Raw genomic sequence first — 26,804 nt, forward strand, 5'->3', positions numbered from 1 at the left:
TCAAATGATTCGCGGACCCGCTCTGAAGTCCCGATCTGACTCAAATCAAGGGCTGCTTGACTGTTGGGCTCAGGGTTGCCAGGTCCCAGAAATATTTCCAGCCCAATGGACAACTCAAAACCCGCCCAAATGGAATGAAAACTAGCCCAATTTTTCAGATTAGACAACGGTTGGATTCCCACAAAGGGCCTTAAAATTTGTTTATATAGGTTTAAGTTTGAAGTATTAGCCTTTTGTCTTACCCAAATTCTTAATATCACACACTGTTGTTTTTTTATACACAATCTCATACAATAAAGGTCAAATAAGAACATATCCTCTCTGATATTTTCTGACTGTAGTCAGAAGTACTAACTTGTACTTACTTTTTCTCTTCTCAGCACTTCTCTCATGCTTTTCTCTCCAGATTTGCGGCTGTTCTGTTTACACACAAGCATCAATATTAAAATTCACACACTGTTAAACTAAATTAACATACACTGGCTTTTATCAATAAAATATCCACCTTGGAAATTATGATCGAAAAAACTGTCAGTTATTTCTTAAGTGAAAGTAAACAGTTGAGGGAAAAAATGGGATGTGAATGATATTGGATGAGTTCATGGTCTCTTAAAGTGGCCGCGCCATAATTTAGCTACTGGCCTCTGTAATGTTAATCCAAGAAAATGAAAATGAAAATCACTCACTGCTCTTGACTGAATTTCTTTGTAGTTTTAACAGTCAAACCAAAAATTATTCAGAAACCAGATATAATTATTGATATACAGTATATAGCAAAACTGTAATAATGTGAGAAATGTTGAAGGTGTCTGAATAAATGTAGGTTTGATTGTATATTTAATTTTTACATTGAAGACTATCCAGTGCTATTATTTGGTTTCTGTACCTTGACACCTACAAACTTGAAAAAAAAACTTAAACATTGGTGTGAAACAGGCGTAAGGTTGTTTGCACCTTGTGCAATGTGGAATTAGTTTACAGCTTTTTCAAGCACTTTGTGAAACATTTTGGAAACAGGAGATGAGCCCCTTTTATAATGCACCACCTAGCTTGATAAACCCCTTCTCAAAGACTTACTGTTTGTCAATTTTATTTGGATAACACATATTCTGAATGCCTTCGGCAGAATTCGAATGAGCCATTTTAATTTAGATTAATCTAGATTAATTTCAAGATCACAGTGAGATTAATCTAGATTAAAAAAATCTCTCTCTCTCTCGTGCGCACCGAACGGCACGCGCTACTCTGTTCAGCTTCTCCGCGTTTAGTTTTTGGATATTTTAATGTTTAAATCGACAAGCGGTACGGCTTAACAACACGTGAGAAAGATAAGCTTTCGTGACGATGCGCAGCAGTGGCCCGTCAACTGTCCTGTCATCTTTTTAGGCTGTCCTCAGCGAGTCAGTTATATAAAATATCAAGGTGAAAGTCATCATAGCTTGCTTAGTATAGACCCAGCTCCCAACCCAACTTTGAGAATAGATTAACGGCGATATTTGTTTTATCGCCCGATAAGAGTCTTGCGTTAACGCAGCACGTTAACGGCGATAACGGCCCACCACTAATATTATTACAGATATGCTTACTGGGTGAACTTGAACACTTGTCCCTTTGTTTTTGTTGTTGTTTGTCTTCTCTTTTTTCAGAACTTTTCACAACATTTTCTTCTTAGATGGTCTAACTGCGCAGCCTCATTTTGATTACAGATTTGAACAGAACCATATACAATATCGGGGCTGTTTTATTTTAGACATTGGTGCTCTCTTCCCCACCCTTCTCAGGTGGTGCTGAATAGATTTCAGCAGTAAAGAAAGAAAGCATCCGTGGTGATGGTTTAAATTCATGGCAGCATATGTTTCTTCTTTGCATGTAAGCTCGAATCCTCATTATATTTAGCAAAGAATTCTGCTCTAGCCAAATTTAATTTTTTTTGCGGCCGCGGTACATTATAAATGTAGCCCAAAAAAACGCAACCCGCAACTATTTTTTCCAGCAACTCCTTTTCTAAAATAGCCAAATTGTGCTGAAAACCGCTACCCTGGCAACCATGGTTGGGCTGAGCCCCGTTTCCATGGTGACGTCCTCTGCTCCAGTTCAGCGCGTGACCATCAAGTGTTTTCAAAATATATTTCAATATATTTAACAGTGCTTCAGACATGATGTCTAATAGCCTATATTTCTTCACTAGTTTATGTTAATGGCTTCGTGGTGCAAAATAAAAGTTTTTTTCTGCTAAATTTGGACTAAAGCCCATCTACATTTATTTTTGGGCTAAATTTGGATTTAAAATTTTTTTTAATAAAAGACGTTAAATGTCACTTTTTTGTCTTAATTTGGACCAAATCCGATGGAACAAATGAAGACCAATTTTCAACATCGCTTTTTGGTCTAAAAGATGGCCATGACGGGCCGTCTTGATTTAGACCAGAATACGACGTCCAAATGATGTCCGGTACTGGGTGGGAAAGACTCAAATGATTCGCGTACCCGCTCTGAAGTCCCGATCTGACTCGACTCAAATGATTCGTTAACCCGCTCTGAAGTTGCGATATGACTCAAATGATTCAAATGATTCGCGGGCCCGCTCTGTCCCGATCTAACTCGACTCAAATGGCCGTTTGTGATGCTTACTTATTACTTATTAGTTATTTATTTAATAACCTTGATGCTGATTTGCTATTCAAGAAACATTTCTGATTTTTACCAATGTAGAAAACCTTTCATATTTTTGTGGAAACTGTGATACATTACATTTTTCAGGATTCACAGATGAATAGAAAGTTCGGAACAACACCTTTTATTCGAAATATAATTGTTTTGTAGAACTATTTTTTTGGTCACTTTTGATCAATTGAATGCATCCTTGCTTAATAAAAGTTTTAATTTCTTGAAAATTCTTATTTTAATGTAAGGGTAATGTTGATATCAAGCTTTTCTTTAATAGTACTTTTCAGGTAAGCAGTTATATCCCTTACAACATCATCTGAAGATGTGATGGATCAAATGGCAGTATTTGACATAGGTTATTGCGTTGTGTGAAGTGACATTCAGCCATTCAGCCAAGTATGGTGACCCATACTCAGAATTTGTGCTCTGCATTTAACCCATCCGAAATGCACACACACAGAGCAGTGAACACACACACACACACACACTGTGAGCACACACCCGGAGCAGTGGGCAGCCATTTATGCTGCGGCGCCCGGGGAGCAGTTGGGGGTTCGATGCCTTGCTCAAGGGCACCTAAGTCATGGTATTGAAGGTGGAGAGAGAACTGTACATGCACCCCCCCCCCCACCCACAATTCCGTCCGGCCCGAGACTAGAACCCACAACCCTTCGATTGGGAGTCCAACCCTCTAACCATTATGCCACGACTTCCCCTCAGTGGTCTGTTAAACAGATATGTTTTGTCCTTGACTTTGACTTTAGCTGTCCGAATCCTCTTGTCTGCTCCTGCATAGGTCTCTGTCACGGTACCCACAGGCCATAGTGCTCGTGGGAGTTGATGGTCAATTAGGAGCACCACTTGTCCTACTGCCAACCCTTTGCCATCCGATGTCCATTTCTGTCTGCCCTGTAGTTCTGGTAGATAGCTGCGTATGAAAGCAATCCAGAACTGATCAGCCAATACCTGGCTATGTCGCCACCTGCGTTTGCCCAAGAGCTCGTTGGAGTCATAAAGGACTTGTGGTAAGGAGGCATCACGGCGTCCCATGAGTAACATGTTCGGGGTCACAGGGTCCGGGTCTGCAATGTCCGATGAAACATAGCCAAGTGGCTTGGAATTGAGTATGCCCTCTACTTCCACTAGTAATGTTTGCAGCACAGATTCAGGCACGAATTGTTCCTGTAAATGACTCGTAAAGCAGTCTTAACTGACTTCACCTCTCGCTGCCATGTACCGCCAAAATGAGGGGAGCTCGGTGGGATATGGTGAAACTGGATCTGCTGTTTAGCTAGTTGTGTCTGAAGTTCAGGTGTCATTTGACTAAAGGATTCTCTTAACTCATGATCGCCTCCAGTGAAGTTGGTGCCGTTGTCACATAGTATCTCAAAGGGATTCCCTCTCCGGGCTATAAAGCGTCGTAAAGACAGGAGAAAGGCGTCTGTGTCTAGGTGTTCAAGGAGATCAAGATGTAAACATCTGGTCGTCAAGCACTTATATAAGATCCCCCATCTCTTTTCATGACGTCGACCTATCTTCACCTGAAAGGGCCCGAAGCAGTCTACGCCAGTGGAGAAGAATGGTGGCTTGAACAGACGTAGCCTGCATGGTGGAAGGTCAGCCATCTTTGGGTTCTGTGGCTTGGAGCGCCAAAATTAGCAATCCTGACAGAAATGTTGGTGTCTGCGCACAGCTTCACGGCCTCTAAGCACCCAATATTGACGGCGTAGCTCCGCTAGTACTCGTTCTGCACCAGGATGATTGAGCTGTTGATCTATGTCTTGGATGAGCAACTTTGTGACCTGATGTTGAGGGTCTAGAACAATAGGGTGAATGAAATCAGGAGGCAGGGTTTCAATACGACGAAGTCGTCCTCCCACTCTGATAAGACCAGTATTTTTGTCATATTCTGGAGCAAGAGACCTCAATCGGCTGTCTGTCGAGATGAATTGTCCAGCTTTCAAAGCCCGCAATTCTTCTGGAAATGAATCAAGCTGTGCCTGTGCTAAGAGGAGCTTCTCTGCCTGTATATACCTTGAGGCTTCAGAAGAGTTGTCAGAGTTGGCCGCCCCATCACAGGACTCCACAGTTGCTTGAAGTAGCTCCTTCCAGGTTCTGAATTGACTGATGTCTAAAGGCACTGGACTGGGAACAACTGTGATTGCTCCAACAAAGGATGCTCTTTTCATCTCACTCAGGTCTGGTTCAGATCCTGTACTGGGTAATGCTGGCCACTTATTCTGTGGTTGAGTCAGGAAGGAAGGACCGGATCTCCATTGGTGGGGGCAAGCTATTTCCGCTAAAGTAAGACCCCTGGTGATGTGGTCAGCGGGATTTCTAGCAGAGTCAACATACCGCCATCTGGAAACATCTGTCAGTGTCTGGATCTCGGCTACTCTGGACCCCACAAAGACTTTGTATCGGCAAGATTCTGATTTTAACCAATGCAGCACCGTGGTTGAATCGGTCCAGTATGTGACTTGGTGTATGGGAATGGTAAGTTCAGTCTGTATGACTTTGGCCATCTGAGCTCCAGAGAGCGCCGCGCACAACTCCAGGCGGGGCATAGATAGACATTTCCTAGGGGCCACTCTCGATCGAGCAAGGACAAAGGTGACATGGACTTCATCACTCTCGTCGTTGACCTGAAGGTAGGCGACAGATCCATATACCCTCTCAGAGGTGTCGCAAAAGACATGTAACTCTCTGACAGTGGACGGAGTGTCGGACTTGCCAGGAGCATAAGGTCGAGGGAATTGTAGTTTGGTGATACTGGAAAGCTCTGCAATCCATGTGGACCATTTCTCACGTAGATGTAAGGGTTCAATAGGGTCATCCCAGCTTAGGTTGTGTTTCCAGAGATCCTGGATCAGAGTCTTTGCCCTCGTGGTGAAGGGAAGGATGAACCCCAAGGGGTCATATTGGCTTGCCAAAGTCTTATACAGGTTCCTCATAGTGGGCTGAGCAGGTTCTGCTACACGGTTTCTATACCCAAGGGTGTCGTCGAGGCAATTCCATTGTAAGCCGAGTGTAAGTTCTTGCAGGTCAGTGCTACTCTGAGACAACCAGCACTCACTACTAGCTGATCTTGCTTCCGATGGGAGGTGCCGGAGAATGGATGGCACATTGGATGCCCATTGTCAGATTTCAAAGCCTCCCTGTAACAAGGACTGACGCAATCCATCTATTATGGCCTTGGCCTCACCTTGATCGGGGGTACTGTGAAGGCAGTTATCCACATAAAATGAGGTCTCCACTATGTCAACTAATCCAGCCATGGTATGTCGGTATTCTTGGGCATGATACTGAAGAGCATAAGTGGCGCAGCATGGGCTGCAGGTCGTACCGAAGGGAAGTACCTGCCACTCGTAAATGTCTGGGTGAGCTTCCTGGTTCATGTTCCTCCAGATGAATCGCAGTACCGATTTGTCACCAGGTAATAAACGTACTTGGTGGAACATGCCTTTTATGTCCCCGCTCACTGCAACTGCATGTTGTCGGAACCTCAATATCATGCCCAACAGAGATGGCCCAAGTGTTGGCCCTGGAAGGAGTTGATTCAAGCTCTGACCATGGTACTGGAAGGAACAGTTGTAGACTATTCGATCCTTTCCATTGTGGTGCACTATGTGGTGGGGAATGAACCACGACTCTGTGGACTTGTCTACCTCATCTGGTGCTATCTTAGCAATGTAGCCTGCTGATTCAAGCTTTTGAATCTCAGAACAGTAAACTTGTGCTTGCTCAGGATTCTTGGCCAGTTTTCTCTCAATGTTTCTTAAGCTGGGGAGCACAGACTCCATACCTGCGTTAAGCAAAGTGATAGGAGTGCGCCTCAGCAGTGGAGTAGCATACCGCAGGACACCATCCACGTTCACTCTGACAGTGGCAGTCTGCAAAAGGTTATAGCACTGTTGGTCTTGTTTCGATCTTGTTATCACCTTTTCATTGTATGGAACAGTGTCAACTTGCCACAAGCGCTCAACATGCTGATACAGCTCGTCACGTGTTGGGGCTGTCATAATATGCAAACATTGTTGCAGACCTTTAGGGGGCTGAATTGGACACATTCCCTTACAAAAAATAACCATGGTTTTATTATAGTAAAACTGTAGTAACCCATGGTTTTTTGGCATATTGACTGCCATTTGTAAAACCACAGATTTACTACAAATACCGTGGTTAAACTATGGTTAATATAGCAAAACCATGGTTAGTTTGTGGTTACCATGGTTTAACTACAGTAACCATGATTTTTTGGTTTTATTTGTAGTAAAACCATGGTTAATTTTCGTAAGGGTTGGGCCTTGCAGTACCCAACCAAGCTTGGTACATATGGCAATGGGGCTGCTCTCTGCTCCTCTTCGCACTGGCTGAACTGGCATCAGGAGGTGTGGCATATCAGACCCTATGAGGAGTAAGGGTTTGACGTTGTCAACTGGTTGTAAGGGTAGACCTCTCAAGTGGCGATATGCTTTCTGGAGTGCTGCCACAGTGTAAGTATGTTCAGCAAGGCTTAAACCAGAGGCAGTAAATGCGTTTCGAATCACATACCTCTCTGTAGGTTTGATGAGAGAAGACACCTCAAAGGTTACTGTGGACCCATCAAGTTTGGTATGGCTCTGGTGGATTGTCTGCAAGGGAAGAACTTCTGGAGCTCCATTTAGCCTGAGCTGTTGAACCACTTGGGGAAGGACGATAGTTCTTTCAGAGCCGTCATCTAAGACAGCGTGAGCTTCCATGGTTTGGCCACCATTGTGCAAGAGGACTCTGACTACTTTAAGCATGACTTTCTGTGAGCGGTTGGGTCTATCTAGATATATCTGTGTCGATGGTAGGCTTACCATAAGCACTGCTCTGGAGGTGTCATTAATTGAGTCATGCAGCACGGTAAGGTGAAGCTCTTTGCAGATTGTACACGGTCGCTTGAGGTTACAGGAGTCAGCTGAATGATTCCGACCACACTTCCAACAGCGTTTGCCCTCTGCGATCCAGGTGATGATCTGTGCAGTGGTCAGCCTTTTGAATTTATCACAGGAGTTGAGACAGTGATCTTGGTTGTCGCAATGAGGACAATAGGGCTTTGGCTTGGAAATGACTTTTACTTGTGCCGGTGCAAAAGGCTTGACAGATTTCTCTCAACAAGGCAAAGTCACTTTCAGTGCCACTCTCAAACACTGGTAGTGTGGGGTGAGGAATGCCATAGGCTGCTGCCATCAGAAGTTCTGTCCCGGGTTGAGGTATGTAACCAGCTTGAGGAACAGGTAGAGGTGAATATGGTTGAGGGCAGATAGGTGTGTTAGATAAGAGAGGTGCTCTATGATGAGTGGTTGGAATAGGCTGATTCTGACTCATAAGAGGGGCTGATTGCCTTTGTAATGGAGTATTCACATGTGAGGTTGATGCAATGGGTGCAACAGGAGGTCTAGTCTGTGATGTCAGAACACTACCTGTGTATGGTGTCGCAAGCTGAGTCGCTGCTTGTTGCACAGGGTTGAATTGAGGTAGTGGTATTGAGACTGGGCTTGGCTGCTGCAAGACATGTGACATATTCTCCTGATAATGTGCTACTTGTGATCTTCCTTGGGTTTGAGTGACTGTACATGCGGACAGCGGATGTGCGGTGTAAGCTGGAACCAGTAATGGCATAGTTGCTTGTAATGTCAATGGAGGAGTTTTGAGTGACTGAACTATGCATAGTCCCCTTGATGTGCTCTGTGCCTCTGAGACAGTCTGCTTTGCTTGCATCATGGACAATACAGGGCTGGGAGATTGCGGAGATACATGAGACTGGACTGGGCTGGCATGAAGTGACTGTGGTGGTGGCACGGTTGTGTCTGGGGATCTTTCAGGACCCGCATCATCCACACTCAAGTCTTGGCTGAGCAAAGAATTCACAAGTTTGGCCACTTCTAGGTCAGTCTCTGCCTTTTTTAGCTTACGTCGTCGTTCTAATTAGTTAGTTAGTGCTTCCTTTGCCATGAGAGCCTCTCCCTGAACACGTTGAGCCTCTTTAGCTTGTGTTTGCAGCCTCTGATATTCTATTTCTGCCAACGTGTCCTCCTCTATCTGCTGACGTAAGTTGTCATACTGCCTCTGCTTGATTCTCTCGTCCACCATGGCTGCCTGACTGCTTGTGAGTGCAGAAGTAGCTTGCACACCAGAGATAATGGAATGACCACTGGATCTGGAATGAGAGCTGGCTTTACTGTGGGACGTTTTCCTCGATTGGCTCTTATGTTGGCTGTGACAGCGAGAAGAAGAGATTGGAGGAGGGTCCACTAGAGGTATGTAGCCAACCTCATAGTCACTCAGGTGTGAAGGTGGTTTACTTTGTCTCTTGGGTCTGACCACAGGCTCCGCTGCATCACTAGCTGCAGTGTCCATATTGTTTGCTGTTGCCAGTAATCCGGCTCGAAGGACCAATTTGTTGCAGATTACCACCTCTGTCAACCTTGTTAAATTCTCAGTTCTACTGGCGGACAAATATGGACATTGATTCCGGATAGAGAATCAAGCATGGTCGATGTGAATCCTTTCTAGCTTTTCTTTAATAGTACTTTTCAGGTAAGCACTGATATCCCTTACAACATCATCTGAAGATGTGATGGATCAAATGGCAGTATTTGACATAGGTTATTGCGTTGTGTGGTCTGTTAAACAGATAAAGAGAATACAATATGAATACAACATCTGTATATATTCACTGCAAATTAACTCACAAAATATCAATAACTGATTAAATCACTCATCACAAATGAATATTTAACTATCAGATAATATATGAATATTATATATGTAAACTCCAATACACGGCATGACGCAGCATGAAATACAACAGCAGGTGTGTTCAATGTGATCAGACTAACGCGTCTTATGGAAATTAGCGCCTATTCGCGGTCAAATCGCGATCGTCATTACACATCTCTAAAATATTCCACAGATCGCCAGACATTCACAATTATAACTACAAAGTGTTAAATATTTACATGATTACTCACATTTGTTTGCATGAACGCACAACATTGAACAATAATGGAGAGCGCACGTCTGGAGCTGGCTATTGCATCAGTCTACTGGAAGTAGCAACTACAATATCAGTCCGTCAGAAACAGTTTCTTAATTTCCGTTCCTATGGTCTTTCTGACAGGTAGATATATTAAGTAATTTGTGAGATTTGTTTATCTTGTACAAAATCAGATCTTGTTTACACAAACTTTAAAATAAAATAAAATGTTGGGAACTTTTTAACACAATATCACAAATTTAACTGTTAATATAAAATAATTTTATTAGCACATTAGCATTTAGTCTAAGAAGCCTTCAGTCTAGATCTACAAAGAAAAGGCCAAGAACATACACATCACAGGATATGGCACAAACAATCCCAAAGAGTATTTCTAAAGGCCCCAAACACACACACACACACACACACACACACACAGATCTGTCAATAGCACATAGACAGATACAGCAGGTCATGTCTGAAAACAGGCTTTAAAACTGACAAAATAATTATTAAAAATGTCTTTGTTTGTGTTGAAAAATAAATGTCAGAGTTTGATGGTTAAAAGGCACATGTGCAACAGCAAAATAAATATATTCAAAATAATTAATAAAAAGGCTTTACAAATGTAAAAATATTAGCCTTAGTTAAAAACACAACATTTTAAGTAGAAATGTCAGAAACTTAAAAATAGAATAAATTTTAAATGGAATTCGTAAAGTATTATGGAATGATCTGTAGTTAAGTAAATACATCTATAAATATTCATAAACTCTCTATTTGTAAATATTCCCACTTCCTCTTAAGGATTTTCCCACGTTAAAACATTAAATTAATTTACGGTCACACTTTTCTCTAGATTATTCCTCTGGCTCAGAGTTTAACATCTGTAAACATACATGTTCGCTCTCTATTACATCTAGCAGTTAAATAATCTATTTATTAATGAACAAAATCAGTTAAAAGTGGCACAGACAGTGTTTAATGTTAATTTGACTGCAGCTGCTTTATGAACTAATGTTATTTTCAAATATTGTGTGCGTGTTTAAAAGCAGAAGTGATGTGAAGAACGAGACCGCGGTCGTCACTTCGTCTTCCAGACTTTGTTTAGGACCTTCACAACCTCCTCGTAGATGATGAAGACGATGGCCACGTCCAAACACACTCGGCCCAGCCGTGGGACCGTGCCCTTGTAAAACCTGCACACACACACCAACACATTCATCACTGAGCCACAGCCATAACAACATCCACTGCTCGACTTCAATATATCATCAAAAACAGACTCTGTTTCAGCTAGCTGCCCAGGCAACATTTAACATTTCTCAAGTCAAACTGAAATAAAAATGAGAAAAAATATATATTTAAAAAATAATAAATTACTATAACTTTATTAAATTAAAATGTTAACAGAAAATATCAAAATAAAAACTATTTACATTTTTTTAATAAAATCTATAATAGTATCTCAGTGATACTAGCACAGATAAATCAGGGGTTCTTGAACAATATATTTTTTTGTCAGCTGAATCCCTTTGACCTAAAATATTTATTTAATATACGTTATTAATATAATTAAGTTTTATAATATATTATAATATTTCAGGAATTTAACTGTCACACACACACACACACACGCACACACACTCTCTCTCTCTCTCTCTCTCTCACACACACACACACACACACACACACACACACACACACACACACTATCTCTCTCTCTCTCTCTCTCTCTCACACACACACACACACACAAACACACTTACGCCGCTGGTCCTTCATGCTGCAAGATCTTCAGGGCACAATCCATTGTGTTTTTATATTTATGAGCTTCCAAACCCTAAAAAAACACATTTTCATTAAAACTTCATTTCCAACAGAAGTACTCTAGTACACACTTCACCTTAAAAACCTTTTTATTTTATAATAGCAAGTTAATTACCAACATAGTGCTACAATCTCAGCTGATTGACAAAAAAGGACTGAAATTTGGGGCAAGAAACCATAAATATCAAGAGTTGCTTATTTTATTTATAAGTGCTTTATAAATCAAATTCTGAATACATTTTAAATAAATGTGAATAATAATCTTGATAACTGATCTGTGCACCTGCATTCTGGTCTTGATGACGTCCAGCGGCGTGTTTCCAAACACACTCGCCGCTCCTGCGATCGCACCGAACGCTCCGGTGATGAAGGGGTTGATGGATTTGTTGGGATTGTCACCTAAAACACATCCAGAAAACACCCAATGTGATCAGATGAGACTCTTTCTGAGTGTTTTATATTCAGTGTGATGCTGCAGACTCTCACCCTTGTACCAGTTCCTCAGAGAGGTCATGACGAAGAACCGGATCGCCTGATTGGATCCCTGTTTGAGGACGGTCGCTGTGAGGCCTTGATACGTCCCTCTGATTCCTGAGAGACACATTCAGAGCATCACTTACTACAAACACACATTATATACATCCCATCATATGCACTTTAAACTCTTTACAGTGAATTGCAATTTACACCAAGAGTGACGAATATGAGATGAACAAACATTTTATATTGTTTCCAATACTTACAATTATTCACATACAAAAAAAAAAAAAGTTTTTTTTTTTTGAGAAAAGCATACTGGAATGATAGACTATGCCAAAATAATCCAAAACTTAAATACAACATACTATCATTTCTAAAGCAATTGCTTGCTAGAAGACTTTTTTTTTTCATTTGACTTATTTGTAGCTCCTAATATAAAATTAAAGCCTGAAATGGTCCTGGCAAAATACAAGTAAAAATAAATAAATAAATAAATAAATGATGGTGAATTAAATTTAATGCATAATGTTCAGACTGTCATTATCATGATGTGTATAAAGCATTGACAGAAAGACTGAAGTACAGAGCAGGAAATAAAATAAAATAAAATAAAATAAGGATGCAAATAATAAAACAATGAAATGATTCGCGGACCCGCTCTGAAGTCCCGATCTGACTCAAATTGACTCAAATGATTCGCGGTCCCGCTCTGAAGTCCCGATATGACTCAAATGACTCAAATGATTCGCGGTCCCGTTCTGAAGTCGCGATCTGACTCAAATGATTCGCGTACCACTCTGATGTCGCGATCTGACTCAAATGACACAAATGATTCGCGGACCCGCTCTGAAGTCCCGATCTGATTCAAATGACACAAATGATTCGCGGACCCACTCTGAAGTCGCGATCTGACTCAAATGACACAAATGATTCGCGGTCCCGCTCTGAAGTCGCGATCTGACTCGACTCAAATGAAGCGGACCCGCTTTGAAGTCGCGATCTGACTCAAATGACACAAATGATTCGCGACTCAAATGATTCGCGAACCCGCTCTGAAGTCGTGATCTGACTCAAATGACACAAATGATTCGCGGACCCGTTCTGTAGTCGCAATCTGACTCAAATGATTCGCGGTCCCGCTCTGAAGTCGCGATCTGACTCAAATGACACAAATGATTCGCGGACCCACTCTGAAGTCGCAATATGACTCAAACGACTCAATTGAATTGCGGGCCCGCTCCGAAGTCGCGATCTGACTCAAATGACACAAATGATTCGCGGACCCGTTCTGAGGTCGCAATCTGACTCAAATGATTCGCGGTCCCGCTCCGAAGTCCCGATTTGACTCAAATGACTCAATTGAATTGTCCGGACCCGTTCTGAAGTCCCGATCTGAATCAAATTGACTCAAATGATTCGCGAACCCGCTCTGAAGTCCCGATATGACCCAGCATAAACTCGTTGAAAAGTGAAAGGTGAAACGACGTCTTTTTCAGGTCGTCGAAAAGACGTCTATAAAAAGACGTCCAAATTACGTCTAAATATGGTTGTAAAGTTAAAGTTGAAAAGACGTCTTTTCAGACCTAATAACAACCGTGCATTATTTTTCATATTCCTAATTAGTGAAAATGAGACAATTCACAGTATATTGACACATTTATTGACACATTACATCTTTCATGTAAATTCTTGATCACATCTTAAGCCTCCTTTGATTAAACAGACCGTAAAAACAGTAATATTGTGAAATATAACTACAGAAATAATTGTTTTCTATGTGGATGCATTGTAAAATGTAATTTATGACTGTAAACTGGATTTTTAACACAATTACTCCAGTCTTCAGTGTTACATGATCTTCAGAAATCATTATAATATATGATTTGCTGCTCAAGAAACATTTCTGATTATTATCAATGTTTAACACAGTTGTGCTGCCCAATATTTTGTGGAAACCATTACATTTATCAGTAATATTTTTAATAGACCTTGCAAAAGAGTAGAATTTATTTTGATTTTTTAAAATCAATTTAAAAGTCTTTACTATAAACTTATCAAAGTAATCCATCTTTCTGTATAAATATAATTTTTCAAGACAATAAAATATGAACAATTCTAACCACATTAGAACAACCAAAAATTTAAATTCTGTCATTAATTTCTTACCCTCATGTTGCCCCAAACCCATAACACCCTTTTGTGCAGAACACAAATGAAGATATTTTTAACAGATGCCTTGTGTACGCAAAAAACAACAACAACAGCAAAAAAAATCTATTCAGAAATTAGGAATCCCCAATGGATTTTCACAAAAGCACCAAAAGCGCCAGCTCTCACGCCAATGCAACACTGATGCATCATGCTGCTTGTGTGAATGCGTTATTTTAGATTTAAAAAAATTCTCCGATTTCATTAAAAAGTTCTGCATTTATGTTTCAAAGATGAACAAAAGTCTGGCTTGGAACAACGTAAAGGTGAGTGATGAAAATCTTTGGTTTAACTAACACATTAGGTAAATGGTTTCCCACAGGGGCACCAGTAGATCTCTGCCTGATCTCTGATCTTCTGCTTCTTCTGCTCCTTCCTCCATCCCAATTCTGGATTAATGAGCCACGGCAGATGTTTCCACTTTGAATGCTTTAGCCTCACTGTTTTTTCTCCAACATCTAAAGTGAGAAAGAAAACGGTAACTAAAATGTAAATTAATAATACAAAAACAATGGTTGTCCTTGTCCAAAATGTACAAATTAAAGTGTACTCATTCTTCGTGAGGGATTATTAACTAATTAGTATATCAGGGGTTGTCAACTCTGGCCCTTAAGGTGAGACTTGGGTCTCTGCAGAGTAAAAGTGGGCGTTTATGATTGAGTGTGTGTTTTCAAACTGCTGGATGTTTCTAAATCATGTAATCAAAATGATCCCCCTTACCTAACCCCACCCCTAAACCTACCGTCACTACGTCAGCCAATCAGGTATCATGATCTAAAAACACCCTGATCTGGTAACTCCCATTACTTTCCTGCAGAGACCTTTGCTTGGCTTCAGGACCACCGTTCTGCAGAGTTTACGTCTCAATCAGCTTCACAGTTTGCCAAGTTGTGAATATATTGTGTACACAAGGTTGCACTAGGTTGGTGCAAAACTCTGCATGTAAGTGGACCTTGAGAGACAATGTTGAGATCTCCTGCAATATGTTCTGAACATGAACTATAAAGAGGCAGAATGACTTACAACACTGGTGTCCAGTCCTGGGCTGGAGGAGCACCGTTCTGCAGAGTTTCTGCTGATCCTTGATCAGCTGCTCAGATCTGTTTAACTGGGGTTGGAGCTTAATTCTGAAAAAAGAGAAGACAACCAATATTATAATGTTAAAAAGTTACACAACGTTAAATAATTTGATCCATAAATATGCACAACATCTGAAAATGCACAAAGATGAGAATAAAGCACTTTCAACACACTGCAAAATAAGCAATATTAAGTCACAGGTGCATTTTCTTTTCTTCTTATTATTCCTCTTCCAATAAGTTACAATTAATTTGTGTTTTAATCAATGATTTTCAGTCTCTGAAATAGAAAAGATCTATCAGTGATGAACTATTATTTACCCCGTTTGTATCTGCGAGGTGTTCATTACACATTTTACCTGTGTGTTAAGATCAGTAATTATGACTGTCGAATGTCTGACTTGACTCAATGTATTCTGCCCCTAAACATATGATTAGACTATCAGTCGAATATCACCAAGATTTTAAAATTCAGCTTCGACTATGAAAAACCTTAGTCGGGTCACCCCTAGTAATTTCACAATGTTACTATTTTACTGTATTTTAATCAAATAAATGCAGCAGTGGTGAGTATAAAATATTTATTTTAAATACATGATAAATCTGACCCTTAAACGTTTGAATGGTAGTGTATGTTTGAGGTATTACTTACTAGTCATATGTTTCATAATGTCTAAAAATGTTCTTCAGCGGGATACATGCACGGCCATCAGCATGGAAGAATCTAGAACATAAACAATCTGTCAAAGCCAACAATATTTATTATACAATGCCAGGTTTATTAGAAATAAACAATAGCAGAGGTGAAATGCAGAAAAGAAAAATAATTTACAGATTATACAAACAAATTAAAAGAAAAATAACAGAACTTAAAGTTTTAGGTTTACTAACCGAGTAATACTCTTACAGTGTGGACATCAAAATAACTAACAGGCAAACAAACACACACACATATTATGAAAATATTATGTAAACACACACATATATAAGATAATTACAGATTCATGCTGATGTAGGCGAAATATATTGTGAAAGATGCATATAAAGTTACTCTTGTAGTTAGCATTACGGTGCTAACGGACTTTTTCTGAAGACACTGCCCATTTCTATAAAGTACATTTTCAACGAAAGCGTGTCATTTACATGAAAGAAAGTTTCAGTGACCCTTTTATGTTACATTGTTGTAATTAGGGATTAAACTTACCTGAAATGAGAGAAAACAACCATGAGAGACAGCTTCCGTTCAGCTGCTTGACAGTTGGGCTGAGCCCCGTTTCCATGGTGACGTCCTCTGCTCCAGTTCAGCGCGTGACCATCAAGTGTTTTCAAAATATATTTCAATAGATTTAACAGTGCTTCAGACATGACGTCTAATATATTAGCTCACTAGTTTATGTTAATGGCTTTGTGGTGCAAAATAAAATGTTTTTTCTGCTAAATTTGGACTAAAGCCCATCTACATTTATTTTTGGGCTAAATTTGGTTTAAAAAAAAAAAAAGACGTTAAATGTCGCTTTTTGAGCTTAATTTGGACCAAATTCGACGGACCAAACGAAGAACTATTTTCAACGTCGCTTTTTGGGCTTAATTTGGACCAAATTCGACGGACCAAATGAAGATCTGATCTGATCCAAAAGATTCGCGTACCGGCTCTGAAGTCCCGATCTGACTCAAATGACTCAAATGATTCGCGGTCCCGCTCTGAAGTCCCGATCTTGACTCAAATGACTCGAGGCCGCTCGTGATGCTTACTTATTACTTATTAATTATTTATTTAATAACCTTGATGCTGATTTGCTACTCAATAAAACATTGATTATTACCAATGTAGAAAACCGTTTATATTTTTGTGGAAACTGTGATACATAAAATTTTTCAGGATTCACAGATGAATAGAAAGTTCAGAACAACACCTTTTATCCGAAATATAATTATTTTGTAAAACTATTTTTTTTGTCACTTTTGATCAATTGAATGCATCCTTGCTTAATAAAAGTATTAATTTCTTGAAAAAAAATGTTTTTAATGTAAGTGTAGATAAATGAAGTAATTTGTGAGATTTGTTATCTTGTACAAAATCAGACCTTGTTTTACACAAACTTTAAAATAAAATAACATTTTGGGAACTTTTTAACACAATATCACAAATTTAACTGTCAATGTAAAATAATTTTATTAGCACATTAGCATTTAGTCTAAGAAGCCTTCAGTCTAGATCTACAAAGAAAAGGCCAAGAACATACACATCACAGGATATGGCACAAACAATCCCAAAGAGTATTTCTAAAGGCCCCAAACACACACACACACACACACACACACAAACACATACACACACAGATCTGTCAATGCAGATTCTGCCCTCTAGCGGCCAGATATTGATATTGATTTGTTTTCTTGTTTCTTCTAATATTTAGTTTTCCTATATTTTTTTATTTATTTTATACAGCACTTTCTTATTTTTTTTAGTGCTTTATAAATCAAATTCTGAATACATTTTAAATAAACGTGAATAATAATCTTGATAACTGATCTGTGCACCTGCATTCTGGTCTTGATGACGTCCAGCGGCGTGTTTCCAAACACACTCGCCGCTCCTGCGATCGCACCGAACGCTCCGGTGATGACGGGGTTGATGGATTTGTTGGGATTGTCACCTAAAACACATCCAGAAAACACCCAATGTGATCAGATGAGACTCTTTCTGAGTGTTTTATATTCAGTGTGATGCTGCAGACTCTCACCCTTGTACCAGTTCCTCAGAGAGGTCATGACGAAGAACCGGATCGCCTGATTGGATCCCTGTTTGAGGACGGTCGCTGTGAGGCCTTGATACGTCCCTCTGATTCCTGAGAGACACATTCAGAGCATCACTTACTACAAACACACATTATATACATCCCATCATATGCACTTTAAACTCTTTACAGTGAATTGCAATTTACACCAAGAGTGACGAATATGAGATGAACAAACATTTTATATTGTTTCCAATACTTACAATTATTCACATACAAAAAAAAAAAAAGTTTTTTTTTTTTTGTTTTTTTTTTGAGAAAAGCATACTGGAATGATAGACTATGCCAAAATAATCCAAAACTTAAATACAACATACTATCATTTCTAAAGCAATTGCTTGCTAGAAGACTTTTTTTTTTCATTTGACTTATTTGTAGCTCCTAATATAAAATTAAAGCCTGAAATGGTCCTGGCAAAATACAAGTAAAAATAAATAAATAAATAAATAAATGATGGTGAATTAAATTTAATGCATAATGTTCAGACTGTCATTATCATGATGTGTATAAAGCATTGACAGAAAGACTGAAGTACAGAGCAGGAAATAAAATAAAATAAAATAAAATAAGGATGCAAATAATAAAACAATGAAATGATTCGCGGACCCGCTCTGAAGTCCCGATCTGACTCAAATTGACTCAAATGATTCGCGGTCCCGCTCTGAAGTCCCGATATGACTCAAATGACTCAAATGATTCGCGGTCCCGTTCTGAAGTCGCGATCTGACTCAAATGACACAAATGATTCGCAGACCCGCTCTGAAGTCGCGATCTGACTCAAATGATTCGCGTACCACTCTGATGTCGCGATCTGACTCAAATGACACAAATGATTCGCGGACCCGCTCTGAAGTCCCGATCTGATTCAAATGACACAAATGATTCGCGGACCCACTCTGAAGTCGCGATCTGACTCAAATGACACAAATGATTCGCGGTCCCGCTCTGAAGTCGCGATCTGACTCGACTCAAATGAAGCGGACCCGCTTTGAAGTCGCGATCTGACTCAAATGACACAAATGATTCGCGACTCAAATGATTCGCGAACCCGCTCTGAAGTCGTGATCTGACTCAAATGACACAAATGATTCGCGGACCCGTTCTGTAGTCGCAATCTGACTCAAATGATTCGCGGTCCCGCTCTGAAGTCGCGATCTGACTCAAATGACACAAATGATTCGCGGACCCACTCTGAAGTCGCAATATGAATCAAACGACTCAATTGAATTGCGGGCCCGCTCCGAAGTCGCGATCTGACTCAAATGACACAAATGATTCGCGGACCCGTTCTGAGGTCGCAATCTGACTCAAATGATTCGCGGTCCCGCTCCGAAGTCCCGATTTGACTCAAATGACTCAATTGAATTGTCCGGACCCGTTCTGAAGTCCCGATCTGAATCAAATTGACTCAAATGATTCGCGAACCCGCTCTGAAGTCCCGATATGACCCAGCATAAACTCGTTGAAAAGTGAAAGGTGAAACGACGTCTTTTTCAGGTCGTCGAAAAGACGTCTATAAAAAGACGTCCAAATTACGTCTAAATATGGTTGTAAAGTTAAAGTTGAAAAGACGTCTTTTCAGACCTAATAACAACCGTGCATTATTTTTCATATTCCTAATTAGTGAAAATGAGACAATTCACAGTATATTGACACATTTATTGACACATTACATCTTTCATGTAAATTCTTGATCACATCTTAAGCCTCCTTTGATTAAACAGAGCGTAAAAACAGTAATATTGTGAAATATAACTACAGAAATAATTGTTTTCTATGTGGATGCATTGTAAAATGTAATTTATGACTGTAAACTGGATTTTTAACACAATTACTCCAGTCTTCAGTGTTACATGATCTTCAGAAATCATTATAATATATGATTTGCTGCTCAAGAAACATTTCTGATTATTATCAATGTTTAACACAGTTGTGCTGCCCAATATTTTGTGGAAACCATTACATTTATCAGTAATATTTTTAATAGACCTTGCAAAAGAGTAGAATTTATTTTGATTTTTTAAAATCAATTTAAAAGTCTTTACTATAAACTTATCAAAGTAATCCATCTTTCTGTATAAATATAATTTTTCAAGACAATAAAATATGAACAATTCTAACCACATTAGAACAACCAAAAATTTAAATTCTGTCATTAATTTCTTACCCTCATGTTGCCCCAAACCCATAACACCCTTTTGTGCAGAACACAAATGAAGATATTTTTAACAGATGCCTTGTGTACGCAAAAAACAACAACAACAGCAAAAAAAATCTATTCAGAAATTAGGAATCCCCAATGGATTTTCACAAAAGCACCAAAAGCGCCAGCTCTCACGCCAATGCAACACTGATGCATCATGCTGCTTGTGTGAATGCGTTATTTTAGATTTAAAAAAATTCTCCGATTTCATTAAAAAAGTTCTGCATTTATGTTTCAAAGATGAACAAAAGTCTGGCTTGGAACAACGTAAAGGTGAGTGATGAAAATCTTTGGTTTAACTAACACATTAGGTAAATGGTTTCCCACAGGGGCACCAGTAGATCTCTGCCTGATCTCTGATCTTCTGCTTCTTCTGCTCCTTCCTCCATCCCAATTCTGGATTAATGAGCCACGGCAGATGTTTCCACTTTGAATGCTTTAGCTTCACTGTTTTTTCTCCAGCATCTAAAGTGAGAAAGAAAACAGTAACTAAAATGTTAATTAATAATACAAAAACAATGGTTGTCCTTGTCCAAAATGTACAAATTAAAGTGTACTTATTCTTCATGAGGGATTATTAACTAATTAGTATATCAGGGGTTGTCAACTCTGGCCCTTAAGGTGAGACTTGGGTCTCTGCAGAGTAAAAGTGGGCGTTTATGATTTAGTGTGTGTTTTCAAACTGCTGGGTGTTTCTAAATCATGCAATCAAAATGATCCCCCTTACCTAACCCCACCCCTAAACCTACCGTCACTACGTCAGCCAATCAGGTATCATGATCTAAAAACACCCTGATCTGGTAACTCCCATTACTTTCCTGCAGAGACCTTTGCTTGGCTTAAGGTCCACTGTCATGCAGAGTTTACGTCTCAATCAGCTTCACAGTTTGCCAAGTTGTGAATATATTGTGTACACAAGGTTGCACTAGGTTGGTGCAAAACTCTGCATGTAAGTGGACCTTGAGAGACAATGTTGCGATCTCCTGCAATATGTTCTGAACATGAACTATAAAGAGGCAGAATGACTTACAACACTGGTGTCCAGTCCTGGGCTGGAGGAGCACCGTTCTGCAGAGTTTCTGCTGATCCTTGATCAGCTGCTCAGATCTGTTTAACTGGGGTTGGAGCTTAATTCTGAAAAAAGAGAAGACAACCAATATTATAATGTTAAAAAGTTACACAACGTTAAATAATTTGATCCATAAATATGCACAACATCTGAAAATGCACAAAGATGAGAATAAAGCACTTTCAACACACTGCAAAATAAGCAATATTAAGTCACACATGCATTTTCTTTTCTTCTTATTATTCCTCTTCCAATAAGTTACAATTACCTTGTGTTTTAATCAATGATTTTCAGTCAGTGTTTATTTCGTTGACTAAATATTTTCGTCATTATTTTCGTCACGAATATATTTTTTGCGGACGAAAACGAAATGAAAACTAAAAAATAAGTCACTGATGGAGACTAAAACTATGACTAAATTGATTTACATTATCGTCAACGAATAGAGGACGAGACGAAAATAGAATGTGACGAAAATCTAATCAGCAGACGGGAAAGAACCGGCAAAACGGAACAGACTGCATGAGAGAAGAGAACCAATCAGAGCCTGACTTATTGAGACGTGAAGCGAAGGATTTCAGTTTTTGACTGAGCTCCCGGGAAGACGGCATTCGAAGAGGTGATGTCTAAAAGATTCTAATGTTTAGTATATTTTATAATGTTCTACTTGTTGACAATATCACAAATATTTCTAGATTAGTCATGTGAAACGTGAATGTTCACATCCTATCATTATACATACTAATCTAGCAATATTGTGGTATTTAAAACATACAATATTGCTAGACAAATGAATAGCTGCCAACTTATTAAATATTTACTTTTCAGCTCAGCTGTAAGCTTTAAGGTCCTGGACCTAACGTTATTTTTCTTTTATTGATGGTCAATTGGCAGCTAGTAATTGTTTACATTATCATGACCGTGTTTGTTGCCGCATAAAAGCTTTTGAATCGAAATAAAGACACAGTTGTGCTGTAATAAAGTTGAATTTGTGTTTTATATATTTTGGTTAAGTTTGTTTCCTATACCAGCAGTAAAAAATTGTCTAGTAAATCGGTTATTGATTTTAGTCTTATTTTAGTCGACTAAAATACCAAGCAATTTTAGTCGACTAAAATAAGACTAAAATTAAAACAAATCAGATGACTAAAACTTGACTAAAACTAAAAAGAATTATAGTCAAAAGACTAAGACTAAAACTAAATTAAAATTTTGTGTCAAAATTAACACTGTTTTCAGTTTCTGAAATAGAAAAGATCTATCAATGATGAACTATTATTTACCCCGTTTGTATCTGCGAGGTGTTCATTACACATTTTACCTGTGTGTTAAGATCAGTAATTATGACTGTCGAATGTCTGACTTGACTCGGTGTATTCTGCCCCTAAACATATGATTAGACTATCAGTCGAATATCACCAAGATTTTAAAATTCAGCTTCGACTATGAAAAACCTTAGTCGGGTCACCCCTAGTAATTTCACAATGTTACTATTTTACTGTATTTTAATCAAATAAATGCAGCAGTGGTGAGTATAAAATATTTATTTTAAATACATGATAAATCTGACCCTTAAACGTTTGAATGGTAGTGTATGTTTGAGGTATTACTTACTAGTCATATGTTTCATAATGTCTAAAAATGTTCTTCAGCTGGATACATGCACGGCCATCAGCATGGAAGAATCTAGAACATAAACAATCTGTCAAAGCCAACAATATTTATTATACAATGCCAGGTTTATTAGAAATAAACAATAGCAGAGGTGAAATGCAGAAAAGAAAAAATAATTTACAGATTATACAAACAAATTAAAAGGAAAATAACAGAACTTAAAGTTTTAGGTTTACTAACCGAGTAATACTCTTACAGTGTGGACATCAAAATAACTAACAGGCAAACAAACACACACACATATTATGAAAATATTATGTAAACACACACATATATAAGAAAATTACAGATTCATGCTGATGTAGGCGAAATATATTGTGAAAGATGCATATAAAGTTACTCTTGTAGTTAGCATTACGGTGCTAACGGACTTTTTCTGAAGACACTGCCCATTTCTATAAAGTACATTTTCAACGAAAGCGTGTCATTTACATGAAAGAAAGTTTCAGGGACCCTTTTATGTTACATTGTTGTAATTAGGGATTAAATTTACCTGAAATGAGAGAAAACAACCATGACAGACAGCTTCCGTTCAGCTGCTTGACAGTTGGGCTGAGCCCCGTTTCCACGGTGACGTCCTCCGCTCCAGTTCAGCGCGTGACCATCAAGTGTTTTCAAAATATATTTCAATATATTTAACAGTGCTTCAGACATGACGTCTAATATATTAGCTCACTAGTTTATGTTAATGGCTTTGTGGTGCAAAATAAAATGTTTTTTCTGCTAAATTTGGACTAAAGCCCATCTACATTTATTTTTGGGCTAAATTTGGTTTAAAAAAAAAAAAAGACGTTAAATTTCGCTTTTTGAGCTTAATTTGGACCAAATTCGACGGACCAAACGAAGAACAATTTTCAACGTCGCCTTTTGGGCTTAATTTGGACCAAATTCGACGGACCAAATGATCTGATCTGATCCAAAAGATTCGCGAACCCGCTCTGAAGTCGCGATCTGACTCAAATGACTCAAATGATTCGCGGTCCCGCTCTGAAGTCCCGATCTGAGTCGACTCAAATGATTCGCGGTCACGCTCTGAAGTCCCGATCTGGTTCGACTCAAATGATTCGCGGTCACGCTCTGAAGTCCCGATCTGGCTCGAATCAAATGATTCGCGGACCCGCTCTGAAGTCCCGATCTGACTCAAATGACTCAAATGATTCGCGGTCCCGCTCTGAAGTCCCGATCTGGTTCGACTCAAATGATTCGCGGTCACGCTCTGAAGTCCCGATCTGAGTCGACTCAAATGATTCGCGGTCACGCTCTGAAGTCCCGATCTGGTTCGACTCAAATGATTCGCGGTCACGCTCTGAAGTCCCGATCTGGCTCGAATCAAATGATTCGCGGACCCGCTCTGAAGTCCCGATCTGACTCAAATGACTCAAATGATTCGCGGGCCCGCTCTGAAGTCCCGATCTGACTCAAATGATTCGCGGTCCCGCTCTGAAGTCCCGATCTGGCTCGACTCAAATGATTCGCGGTCCCGCTCTGAAGTCCCGATCTGACTCGACTCAAATGATTCACGAAACCGCTCTGAAGTCCCAAATCCGCTCGTGATGCTTACTTATTACTTATTAGTTATTTATTTAATAACCTTGATGCTGATTTGCTACTCAATAAAACATTGATTATTACCAATGTAGAAAACCGTTTATATTTTTGTGGAAACTGTGATACATAAAAATTTTTCAGGATTCACAGATGAATAGAAAGTTCAGAACAACACCTTTTATTCGAAATATAATAATTTTGATCAATTGAATGCATCCTTGCTTAATAAAAGTATTAATTTCTTGAAAAAAATGTTTTTAATATAAGTGTAGATAAATTAAGTAATTTGTGAGATTTGTTTATCTTGTACAAAATCAGACCTTGTTTTACACAAACTTTAAAATAAAATAACATTTTGGGAACTTTTTAACACAATATCACAAATTTAACTGTCAATGTAAAATAATTTTATTAGCACATTAGCATTTAGTCTAAGAAGCCTTCAGTCTAGATCTACAAAGAAAAGGCTAAGAACATACACATCACAGGATATGACACAGACAATCCCAAAGAGTATTTATAAAGGCCCCAAACACACACACACACACACACACACACACACAGATCTGTCAATGCAGCACTGCACATTCAATTAGGATCAAGAAACGATAGATAGATGACACTATTTCTCTTACACACACACACACACACACACACACACACACAAACACACACATGTTTGTTTTTGTGAAAAGTGGGGACATCCCATAGGTGTAATGGTTTTTATACTGCACAAACTGTATATTCTATGGCCCTTCACCAACCCTACACCTAACCCTAACCCTCACAGGAAACTTTGTGCATTTTTACTTTCTCAAAAAAACTCATCCTGTATGATTTATAAGTGTTTTGAAAAATGGGGACATGGGTTATGTCCTCATAAGTCACCCTCTCCTTGTAATACCTGTGTCATACCCATGACATTACACACACACACACACACACACACACACTTACGCCGCTGGTCCTTCATGCTGCATGATCTTCAGGGCACAATCCATTGTGTTTTTATATTTATGAGCTTCCAAACCCTAAAAAAAACACATTTTCATTACTTCTCCAACAGAAGTACTCTAGTACACACTTCACCTTAAAAACCTTTTTATTTTATAATAGCAAGTTAATTACCAACATAGTGCTACAATCTCAGCTGATTGACAAAAAAGGACTGAAATTTGGGGCAAGAAACCATAAATATCAAGAGCTGCTTATTTTATTTAGATTTCTAATATGATATTGATTTGTTTTCTTGTTTCTTCTAATATTTTGTTTATATTTTTTTATTTATTTTATACAGCACTTTCTTATTTTTTTTAGTGCTTTATAAATCAAATTCTGAATACATTTTAAATAAATGTGAATAATAATCTTGATAACTGATCTGTGCACCTGCATTCTGGTCTTGATGACGTCCAGCGGCGTGTTTCCAAACACACTCGCCGCTCCTGCGATCGCACCGAACGCTCCGGTGATGACGGGGTTGATGGATTTGTTGGGATTGTCACCTAAAACACATCCAGAAAACACCCAATGTGATCAGATGAGACTCTTTCTGAGTGTTTTATATTCAGTGTGATGCTGCAGACTCTCACCCTTGTACCAGTTCCTCAGAGAGGTCATGACGAAGAACCGGATCGCCTGATTGGATCCCTGTTTGAGGACGGTCGCTGTGAGGCCTTGATACGTCCCTCTGATTCCTGAGAGACACATTCAGAGCATCACTTACTACAAACACACATTATATACATCCCATCATATGCACTTTAAACTCTTTTCAGTGAATTGCAATTTACACCAAGAGTGACGAATATGAGATGAACAAACATTTTATATTGTTTCCAATACTTACAATTATTCACATACAACAACAAAAAAGGTTTTTTTTTTTTTTGTTTTTTTTGAGAAAAGTATACTGGAATGATAGACTATGCCAAAATAATCCATAACTTAAATACAACATACTATCATTTCTAAAGCAATTGCTTGCTAGAAGACTTTTTTTTTTCATTTGACTTATTTGTATCTCCTAATATAAAATTAAAGCCTGAAATGGCCCTGGCAAAATACAAGTAAAAATAAATAAATGATGGTGAATTAAATTTAATGCATAATGTTCAGACTGTCATTATCATGATGTGTATAAAGCATTGACAGAAAGACTGAAGTACAGAGCAGGAAATAAAATAAAATAAAATGAAATAAGGATGCAAATAATAAAACAATGAAATGATTCGCTGGCCCG

At 38.9% G+C, this 26,804-nt stretch overlaps 2 protein-coding genes and 1 long non-coding RNA gene across 14 annotated transcripts in view; all 3 read right to left on the reverse strand.

Moving 5' to 3' along the window:
- Nucleotides 1-9,886, reverse strand: part of LOC127963465 (uncharacterized) — a 42,350-nt gene extending 32,464 nt beyond the window's left edge. For all 4 annotated transcript variants that reach the window (XM_052563395.1, XM_052563396.1, XM_052563397.1 and 1 more), the window contains exon 1: nt 366-9,886. In XM_052563395.1, coding sequence (XP_052419355.1) covers nt 4,323-5,621 — 1,299 coding nt within the window. In that variant the 5' untranslated portion in view covers nt 5,622-9,886 and the 3' untranslated portion in view covers nt 366-4,322. The remainder of the gene's footprint in view (nt 1-365) is intronic.
- A 60-nt stretch (nt 9,887-9,946) lies between these two features.
- LOC127963469 (tricarboxylate transport protein B, mitochondrial-like) overlaps nt 9,947-26,804 on the reverse strand; it is a 38,376-nt gene continuing 21,518 nt past the window's right edge. Inside the window, exons 3-6 of one of the 9 annotated variants that reach the window (XM_052563410.1) lie at nt 11,990-12,094; nt 11,787-11,902; nt 11,443-11,516; nt 9,947-10,872 (exon numbers count right to left, since the gene is read on the reverse strand). In XM_052563410.1, coding sequence (XP_052419370.1) covers nt 10,758-10,872; nt 11,443-11,516; nt 11,787-11,902; nt 11,990-12,094 — 410 coding nt within the window. In that variant the 3' untranslated portion in view covers nt 9,947-10,757. Of the gene's footprint in view, nt 10,873-11,442; nt 11,517-11,786; nt 11,903-11,989; nt 12,095-17,811; nt 17,928-18,014; nt 18,120-25,519; nt 25,594-25,951; nt 26,068-26,154; nt 26,260-26,804 lie in introns of all 9 variants that reach the window. The other 8 variants (XM_052563412.1, XM_052563411.1, XM_052563409.1 and 5 more) reach the window with 8 other exon arrangements.
- Nucleotides 19,381-23,078, reverse strand: LOC127963473 (uncharacterized). Its single transcript, XR_008154818.1, has 3 exons — nt 22,955-23,078; nt 21,302-21,405; nt 19,381-20,736 (listed from the first exon to the last, which is right to left on the reverse strand). It is a non-coding gene; the product is annotated as an uncharacterized LOC127963473 (long non-coding RNA).

Source organism: Carassius gibelio, chromosome B8 (genome assembly GCF_023724105.1).
Source record: "Carassius gibelio isolate Cgi1373 ecotype wild population from Czech Republic chromosome B8, carGib1.2-hapl.c, whole genome shotgun sequence".
Taxonomy (NCBI): Eukaryota; Metazoa; Chordata; class Actinopteri; order Cypriniformes; family Cyprinidae; genus Carassius; species Carassius gibelio.